The sequence below is a fragment of the Neurospora tetrasperma genome (genome assembly GCF_000213175.1).
Source record: "Neurospora tetrasperma FGSC 2508 unplaced genomic scaffold NEUTE1scaffold_1, whole genome shotgun sequence".
NCBI classification, from domain to species: domain Eukaryota; kingdom Fungi; phylum Ascomycota; class Sordariomycetes; order Sordariales; family Sordariaceae; genus Neurospora; species Neurospora tetrasperma.
In genome coordinates this window covers 4697857-4707413 of record NW_009799099.1, presented here as the reverse complement: position 1 = coordinate 4707413, position 9557 = coordinate 4697857, and the positions used below count along the sequence as shown (strand labels likewise).

At 47.4% G+C, this 9557-nt stretch overlaps 3 protein-coding genes across 3 annotated transcripts; 1 reads left to right on the top strand and 2 right to left on the bottom strand.

Annotated features, from left to right (window-relative positions):
• Positions 1 to 566: 566 nt before the first annotated feature.
• Positions 567 to 4619, bottom strand: NEUTE1DRAFT_107863 (uncharacterized protein; the record flags this gene model as incomplete). The annotated part of the gene is made up of 11 exons (XM_009850138.1): positions 567 to 574; positions 672 to 691; positions 802 to 803; positions 864 to 866; positions 1314 to 1346; positions 1647 to 1742; positions 1911 to 1985; positions 2079 to 2118; positions 2152 to 2181; positions 2287 to 3370; positions 3401 to 4619. The coding sequence occupies 11 exons, from the start codon at positions 4617 to 4619 to the stop codon at positions 567 to 569; spliced, it is 2610 nt and encodes an 869-aa protein (XP_009848440.1).
• A 508-nt stretch (positions 4620 to 5127) lies between these two features.
• NEUTE1DRAFT_120353 (uncharacterized protein) lies at positions 5128 to 7901 on the bottom strand (the record flags this gene model as incomplete). Its single annotated transcript, XM_009850137.1, has 2 exons — positions 5128 to 7073; positions 7126 to 7901. 2 exons carry the CDS (start codon positions 7899 to 7901, stop codon positions 5297 to 5299), a joined length of 2553 nt encoding a protein of 850 aa, XP_009848439.1.
• Positions 7902 to 8281: 380 nt separating this feature from the next.
• On the top strand, positions 8282 to 9297 carry NEUTE1DRAFT_127990 (uncharacterized protein; the record flags this gene model as incomplete). Its single annotated transcript, XM_009850136.1, has 3 exons — positions 8282 to 8296; positions 8516 to 9015; positions 9090 to 9297. 3 exons carry the CDS (start codon positions 8282 to 8284, stop codon positions 9169 to 9171), a joined length of 597 nt encoding a protein of 198 aa, XP_009848438.1.
• Between the last annotated feature and the right edge of the window lie 260 nt (positions 9298 to 9557).

The window sequence follows — 9557 nt, the reverse complement described above, 5'->3', positions numbered from 1 at the left end:
TCTAACCCCTATTACTATAATTTAATTAATTAGTATATATTTTAGACCCTCAATTTAATATTGTATTCGAATATAGCGTTGCTAGAGCTTTTACTTTTATAGTAGGTAGTACTACTACTAATGGTCCTAACGAGTAATAACAATAATACGAATTGATTTATAGTAAAAGAGAGGGGTTTTTAGCATTTTAGTATTATTATATAAATAAATACGATTTCTAACACTTTTAGCACTTTTAGCACTTCTAATATTTTTAGCATTTTTAGTATTTCTAGTATTTCTGGCACATAACTCAATTTAATACATATAAATCTATTTCTCCCTTCTATATTCCTTACCGCCACCCCGATATAATACCTATTTTTTTTTATTCAATTAGCTTATTAATATATAACTCCCTATAATTTCTATTTACATTATTAATGCGATTTATTATTAGCTTTACGTTCTTAAAATAGCTATAGATCTATTATATTTTATACCCCACGTTCTACGCTAATCGTTTAAGAAACGTAGTAAAATTGTTATTTAATATTTTATTACCACCTTTATTACAATATACCCTCTTAAATTACTATTTAAAATTATTAAAGTATATTTCAATTAGATTAAATTCGGGAGAGTATAGTAGTAAATACTATAATAGAACCCCCTTCTAATTGTATACATACTAAAGTTCGGTATAGGGGTGCTAATTAGTATTATTTATTATGAAAATACTATTGCAGCCAGGAGATAAATTTATTTTAAGGAGTAAATATTTTACTATTTAATCCTAAACTTCAGCTAAGTCCGTTATACTTCTAAATATTAGTACATTAAGTAGTCTATTTATTATAATAACTGGGAGAAAGTAATATTACGTACTATAGATAAATTTATTTAATATTATTACAATAATACTACGGGGTGCCTAATTAGTATAACGAGCGCTATCCCTTCGATTTATATTAGACTCGTTATAAAATACAAATATTTTTACAGTAAATAAAGAGATTTTTAATATTTATTTAGCTATTAGTACAGGAGATTATTATAATACTTTTATATAGAATCGCTTTTTTTTCTACTTTTTTTATTGAAGGTGCTACTGTACAGTCTCAGTCGAAACGTATACGTTATACTCGTCGGTTAGGAAAGTACAAATTTCGTCAAGGTATAAATTGGGTTTTAATATAAGAAGGTTTATAATTTCCTTTATAATATTAATTATAGTTAATAAAGTATAGAGAGTAATATAGTATATATTATACTTTAAGCGCCTATATAGGAAGCTTTTTAATATTCTAGGGGGTTTGCAACAGTATAAATACCTTACTAATATCTGCTAAAGTACACTTATATCTCTATATACTTCGTATGTTTATACTGATAGTTTTAATAATATTATTAGAATACTTATTATTTACTAGTATTATTATTATTAATACTTTCTAGCGGGTATTGGGGTAGTATACGATATCGATAATAATTAAAAAGACAATATAAATATTAAAATAAATAATTGTATAATTTAGAGTATTGAAATATCGACTTTTTATGCCAGTTTTGTATAGATTTCAATATTAAACAATTGAATTAAGTCGTGTAAAGCAATGTCAAATGGCTAGATTTGTCAAATGCGGTGTGTGTGTGTGTGCACGCACGCACCGCTTGCCAAGACTGCACAGGTGTTTGAGTGTGGGAACAGCCTCACGATAAAGTGGACCTGTGCAGTCGATGCGTACGACGGGCATAACTATCTATGCCATTGTACTGTTTTGATGTCTTGTTTTACGACCTTACGTCTACCTCGCGCTACATCTTTCCACCACTCTGTGGCGCGAAAGAGGGGGCAAAATAATACTTCTTCTTATTGAGGTGCTACTAAACTGTAAGACCTCTGTGACGGCAGCAAAGAAGCTACCTACTCTTTCGTAATAGTGATGCCTAAACGTTTTCGTCTGCTTGAAGCTTGTAGAGTAGATGGCATTGAAATAGCTTTGCTACAGTTTGAAGTAGAAAACTCCTATCCATGGTATCTACCTTCGACGGTCACAATAGTACGAGGTCCATGGAGAATGTGTTTGTCGTCTTACTCTACTTCTCAACCCCATGGGGGTTAAAAGGGGGCAAATGCTAAACGCATTTCATGAGCACCTATGTACCTACCTATTCGTAAAAAAGCAAGTATCGAACAATCTAAATAACAAAAGTAACATCTATTGGTTTGTGTATGTTTGACATTGGTAAAATGGCCTTAAAAGGTTCTGCTTTGGAATGAAATCAAGCTGTGTGGAGCGCTACCGCCTTCCTGTACGTTCATATATAGGGTTATCCCATTTGTATAGGTTCGAAGCTATTTCACCATATATCTTTGTTCGGCTCGGACGGGAATCATGAACCCTATGACGGCCTCCAATGGCCGCCAGCTCATGGGGCCAAGGAAACACAACTTGACGTGATGGGCGCATGCAGATATCTGGGAAATGCAGACCGCTGATCCATCGCTTGGTCTTTAGCGATGGTAGATTTCCAGCTCTCTTGCTGAAGACAACATTCTTGGCACCCGGGTTTTCTATTTCCACCTCCAACGACAGATGTCGATGAAATTTCCCCTCTTCAGAGGAGAATTTTGGATGCTCGTCGATGGGATCAAAAGGGGAGCTGAAATCGTTCACTCGAGTGGCCGTAAACACCATTGTCGAGAAGAGAGTATTGTTCTGCTGGTGGTCTTCCGGATCTTCGAGCTCGTCTCCTTCCCAAACAAACAGAGCACTATAAGATGATGGCTTCGAGGGCAGTCCAGGGTGCCAGAGACATCCTACTCTGACCTTCTTCCCACGACCAATTGCATCAATCACTTCGAGGGTCGCGAGTGGCGGCGTACTCTGCCCTCCTTTCGAATGGTTCGGGCGGAATAAGCAAGCAGTTATGGAGTGTCTCAAAAGCTGTTGAAGGTTCTCTGCTAGATTGCTATAGCCAGAAGCTTTGAGTTTCGCAATCAGGATTCGACATCGTACTGCTCTCCACCAGCAGCGATGCTCGTTCGCATCTTTACTGTTATCCATTGGCCATTTGGAAGGATCCGGTTTAAAGATAACAGGGTCGCCGACCGACCATACGGTGCCGTCGATAACCTTGCCTAACTTCCACAGGTGTCCTTCTGTTCGAATACCCTTCATGGTAAACGTAACGTCGAGAAAGCCACATCGGCTTGCGTAGTATCCGGTCCTGCATAGCCGCGACGTTAGATATTGAGAGACTGTCATGTCGGCTGCTCTCTGTTGGTCTCGCTTTCGGCGATTGTTGAGCACCTCTCCATTCAAAAGAACGAGGGCTAGGATAGAGATACTAAGGCTTTTATCCGTCTGCTGCAGGTACTGAAGCTCTAGTCTTTTGGTGTATCGACAGCAATTACCTATAATAGCAACACGGTCCCAGGGCTTTGCTATGTCTTTTGAGATGACTGTGTCAACGAGAGGGGGTATTAAAGGAAGCGATCCGAGCCATGGCCCGTCGTGAACGACAGCTTGAAAGACTTGGCGTATCATTTCCTTCTCTTCAGGATGTAGTTCGCTGGAAATATGTCGGACCATCGCACGGCACAACATGTCAGCCTGGGTAAGGAATTCAATAGCTTGAATGCTGATCTCTCCTGGAACTTGCATCTCTGGAAACAGCGCCTGCTTTCGCTTCTCGAGGTGGGGAGGATATCGCCAAAGCAGCTGCAACCTTGAGTTCGTCACATGTCTCTCCTGAAATGGCCATGCTCTCGCCCACCAAGGGTCACACATGAGGCGGTGCACGAGTTTCAGCGTATCTTTAGCATGTCGAACCCGATGGGATCGTAGACTAACGCCATAACAATACGAGCTGTAATGCATGAGCCATGAATGCCGAAGAAGACCGTGCAACAAACGCAGATCCCACCATGTATCGATAGATTGTGAAAGGAAGGCCGTGGGATATTCGCTGGATGCAAAGACGAGGTCCATAGCGTGCACTGCCTCCCGCTTTTCGTTGCAGTCGTCATGAGCGCAGTGACTCATTGTGCATGTTGTGGTCTGGACAATGCAATGCTGATCGATCCAAAGGTGTTCCACACATAGTGCTCGCATGTAGTTGGTGATACGGTCGAGGAGACTATTGCGTATCGGCGACTGTTCAAAGCCATTCCCGGCCCTCTTCGCTATCCAATATCGACCGGAGGTGTTATCGTGTCCATCTGGTGGATTCCACGTGTAGGATACAGCAATGTACTTGGTCTGACCGTCGAGAACGTTAAGGTGACTGCGGTTCATAAACCTGCCCTCGTTCTGGACCGAAACTCCTTGCCCGGTGAAAATCCGTGGAAGCCCCCGTTGTACTTTGATATCCTCCAATAGCTTGGGAACGGTGACTGTATCACTATGAAGCGGTTTAATCGTTCCAGCCAAGTTGTTTCTGAGGGCTGTGTGGCTCTGAGGGCGGCCGATGAGTTGGAGGCACTCCAGCGGCTGGAGAAATTTTGTTGGCTTCCATTCCTCCGTTCTGGCTTTCTGTATTTGCACAAGCAACTCGACAATTGATTGGCCATGTTGCCGAGCGATCTGGCCGAGTGTCTGCTGACAGTCATCATCTGAATCGCGCAAATCCATGATTATGGCCTTCATGTATCGGACGCCGTGAGATGTCGGCAGGCGTCGTGTTAGAGGCTGTCGCCCTATGGCGTGCTTCACAGTTCAGTAGATTCATCAACATGGAAAAGCCAAAGGGAGAAGAAAAAGAGAGAAGAGTAAATCACACCACGAAGACCAGATGAAAACACGTTCATGTCGCGGGGGCAGGTACCATCTTATCTTGAATTAATAAACCAATCACCGTTCGACGTGGTACTCAATGCTCTTGAAGCATGCAACAAGGTATACTGCTGACAGGAAGGCTGGGGAGGTTTGCGCTAAGCCGATCTAATCTCCGGTGATTTAGTCTCCGGTATAGATAAGCAAGCTGAAGCCTGTTTGTCACTTCATGCGTTGTAACGGGGAGTACAGCCATGACGTGAAGTTGCAGTACAACAGGGAGCGAGGCATGAGATCGACGGAAAGAAATTGATGGCGCCAGAGATGCCCACCGTGTTCGAAGTTCGATTGTGCCCTGCCACCGTAGCGCCCTTCCAGCAACACGAGTTACCATTTCCCTCGATCACCTTTACACAGCCGATGGTCCCAGCCCCAAGACCGATCGAAGAGCAAGATCTCCCAGCACAGCCTCGTTGTAAGCTCAATGCAGATTTTTCTCCAGACAATCCAACATTTCACTCAAAATGTGCACAACTTCAAAATGTACACTCCCTAACTCTCCCCCCACCCGTCCCCGTCCCTCCCACTCCCGGTAACTCATACTCAACCCACCGTGCCGCCCCCTTCCTCCCCGGCACTAATATGCTCCCCGGATTTATCACGTGGCACCCCTCATACGTCACGCAAAACGGCGGAGCGGTAGTATCCACCAGTACCATGGCCGTCGGCAGCGGGTAGAGGTACATGGCAGAAGTATAGTCCCAATGTACCGGACGAATAGCTTGCCGGAAAGGAGCGAGGTAGCCTTGGTCGAGAATGGTTTTCACTAGCTTGCGGGCGGCGAGGACGTCGTAGGGTATAGAAGATGGAGGTAGCATGGTAGTCTTTTGGTTAAGGGCAGGGGCAGAATCGACATCCATGGCGTCGGTCATGGTTGTGTCGGCCATGTCTTCATCGTCTGCATCGGGGGCGTCAGGGAGGGAGGAGGGTGGACATTGGTTATCCATTGCCGAGTCGTCGTTGCCGTTGGTTGGGGGTTCCGGCTCGACGGGGGCTTTGCTCGTGTTCTTAAGACGGACAGAAGCTCGTCGTAGCCGGGCAGAGATGTCATCTCGGAAAAGAACCATTTCGTGACTAGGCCCGAAAAGGGTTATCCTACTTGGGTTGGTGGTCCAGACAGCTTCGCCGCCTTTCCTCTTGCCTGCATCCTTTTCTGTTTCTTTGCCGGGATTGGCTAGGCCGGCTTCAGCATTCGCTGCTGCGAATACCCTCCTGATGCGGGAAGTAAACAGATCTGGGACGGGTTTCCTCGGCAAAGGAGTTGCCGCACCACCTGAGAAGGCAGACATCCACCCGTCGTTGTCACCTGGCACAAAAACAAAGGTGGCCGTCGTGAGCAGACTAGGGAAATCCGCCAGTGTCGATGCCAACGCATCGAAAAACTCCTTGTACTCGATACTGCCCCCACTCCCGCCCCTCGCCATGACAGCATGCTGCGTGAAGTTACCTGCCAGCACAAACGTCATAGGTGTGCACCCTTCAGGATCACTAGCATAGAGACCCAAGATTTTCCTCAGTGCCTGCAAACTCCTCGGCTGATCTAGGTTCAACTCGCCAATAATCACCGCTCTACCCCTCGACGGCCTGCCATCCTCCAACAGCGCTGGTTGCCGCAGAATTCTGTGCTCCAACTTGCGCATTTTGGACCCGACTGCCCTCTCACTGCCTACGCCTAGGAAGTCGATCCAGCCAAATCCGCCGCCAATAGTATGATCAGCGCCGGTGCCGTCGGGCCCACTAACCCCGAGCGTAACGCGGCGCTTTTCACATGGTGGCTGGCCGATGAAGAAACCTTGGAACCGGCCGCCGATGGTACCGCCCACGCCGCTGCTACCACTGAGACCGTTGCCCATGGTCATGGTTTCCTCCTCCTCTTCGTAGACGCCGTCGATGAGAACAATCATTCCCGGTGTGAACCAGGCAGAATCTTCAGGGATGGCGACAGCGTGGGAGAGGTCGAGAGTAATGGTGCCCGTCAGGTCGCTGATGGCAAGAGAGCCAGTGGGAAGGACAACAAGCATGCCCAGCAGCATGTGGTTGCTGCCATGGCGGCCGAGCAGGTTGGCGATGGGGGTAATCTTGTGGGAGGAGAGGCCGCTGGCGTTGGTTCGTTGGCGCAAGCTCGAGCCTTGGACGGAGGAGGATTGGAAGGCTTCGTTGCGAAGAATGCGCTGGTGGATGACGTTGTATCGGTTGCGGAAGGCATCGGTTTTGTGGGAGGCGGCTGGTAGCAGGGAGGGTTTGGAAGGATCCCTGCAAAGGTTAGCTGTGTCACCTATGTCAAGAGGGTAATAAGGGACCATACCTCTCAAAATGCTTCTTTCCAACATTATACATCAACCGTGGTTGATCGAAAGCATGTATAACCTTCAGCCACCTCCTAACATCTCTCACCGAATCGTCTTCCGGCTCTTCTGTGAACTCCAACCCAGACATGCCAAAGCTGGTGTTGCTATCCTCCCGGGTTAATGACGGCACGGGCCGAAGTCCGAGTCGACTATGCGCATGTTGTTCTTCTTGGTCGGGCTCTAGCAAGAGACTGTTTTGTCTGCTTAAGCTTCGTGGCCCGGTCAGGATCTTTCCTCCGCTCATGTTGCCCTCGAGGGTCTTGAGAATGTCCTTCAGCTCGGGGCTGTTGCCTTCCACGATGACGCCGCCATTGCGGTTCTTCCAACTCCTTGCTACCTCTTCTAGCACCTTTTCGGCCAGGCCTTCTTCCCTCCATCCTGAGCCACAGTGTCTACCGATAAAGGTTGCGAGCTCTTGTAGGGCAGTTGATGTAAGTGTTAGGCTGTGTTTCTTGGTAAAGGTTCGGAAGGCGAGCGGTCGTAGTGTCGCTGGAGGAAGGATGATGGGCAGGATTGCGGCTTTTGTGAGGACTGGAGGTTGGAACGGCTTCAGTGGATGTACTGGAGTAGCGAAGGCGGGGGAGGACGAGGGTATCGGGTTGGATGGGCCCGCTGGGTTCTTGAGCGCAAAGAAGCCGGCGGCGGCTGCTTGTGGCTGCGGTCGAGATGGTCTGTCTTGGGCGTTTGTCTGGCCGTTTTTCGTCCGCTTTTGGCGGGGACTTTGAACGATCATTGTGTCTGTGGTCTGGGTAGCTCAGCTAGACTTGTATTTTATTGTAGTCGGTTACGATTGGCCGTCTGCCAGTGTGTTCGTGGTGGTGATTTCCGTCATTGTCACTGTCTGGAAGACGCGTAAATTGAGAAACGAAGCAGGGGACCAGACGCGTTCTGGTGGGGCTCACCCCAGATTTCAGCCAATGCGGGCTCCACAAAGTCAGGAACAGGGGCATCAAGGGCCACCCTGGTTGCCGCCGGCAGCGCTAGAGAGGTACCTACAGCTGGTAGCTACGCTACAAGTAGACGCATTAACAGCACCAGAGTGACATCAACTAACTTTTGACGCCATCACCAACCTTCTCATTCTCGATATCAGATTTGATACGGCCAGTCATGATGCTTGCTACAAGAGTTTGTGTAGCTCCTAAGCTACGAAGCGCATTCAGATCATTCACGACTTTACCGTCCAACCCAAACATCGCAAGTTATCCATCCACCTCCACCAGCAACCCCACCCTCACTTACACCACAACCCCCATCCTCACCACATCACCATCTCCCTTTCCATCCCCAATCAAGCCTCACCACACAACAACTCATCAAAGACCATACTAACACCCACCATCACAGAAAGTCTTACCCCACCCAAACGACCCAAAAAGCTACATCCTCTCCCTTCTCCCCACCACCCCTCCCACACCCACCCTCTCCATCGGCACCACCACCGCCCTACCCCCAACTCCCCAGTCCTTCACCACCAACCCCCACTTTCTTTCCATCCTGAACTCCGTCCTCGCCGAACATGCCTACTCCGATCCCGGTCTTCAATCACAAGCCCAAGCCTTCGCTTCCCCAGCCGGTTTCTCCTTCCTTCCTCGTCCTGGCTCAAGAAAGGTAGGCAAAAAGGGCAGTGACACGGGTGCCGGCGGTGCGTCAGCGGAGGGAGGCGCGGGAGGCGCGGGTAGGGGAGGGTGGGTGCACTTGAGTGATGAGAGGACGCCAGTGGATTTTGGAAGGATTGCGTGGCCAGAGGATATCTTTGGGAGCGTGGAGGTGGATGGGCAGGGCAAGATCATCGAGGGGACGTTTCAGGGGAGTGGGACTTATCGGGTTGTTACGAATCAGGGCATGTGAGTATTTTATTTTGGTGAGGTGAGGTGGGATTGTTTGGTTAACGTGTTGCTAATGGTTGGGATGGTTACAGCTTGGGACTTAGTCCGTTTTTGATGGAGAAGTTGGTTGCGAGGTTCAAGGAGGAGGAGGCGAAAGAGAAGCAGAAAGCTTGAGGAGATGTTTGGGGTACGAAGGATGTGGGTGGTGAGGGTGGATGTACAATAGGTGAGCGGTCCGTTTGATGTGTCGCTACACTTCACTCTGATGACCAAAATAAAAGGAACACGTACGTCTTGGGGTTCGATCCAAGTCAACAAGTAGTGTCCAATATTCTCAAACCCTTTACTGGGAGTCCTGACGTCTTTCTTCTTGAAAATGGTAAGAACTAAATAGATGTAAGAAATAAAGCGACTAAACGTGGACTGATCTGTCTTGTGCGGGTGGGAATTCGACTACTGCCTGAGGTGGGATACAATTCGCGGATAGAAAAAGAAAAAAAAAAAAAACGGAAGAAAGGACATTAGCAAGTAAATAGATTGAATGGGAGGGTAGAGAGGAA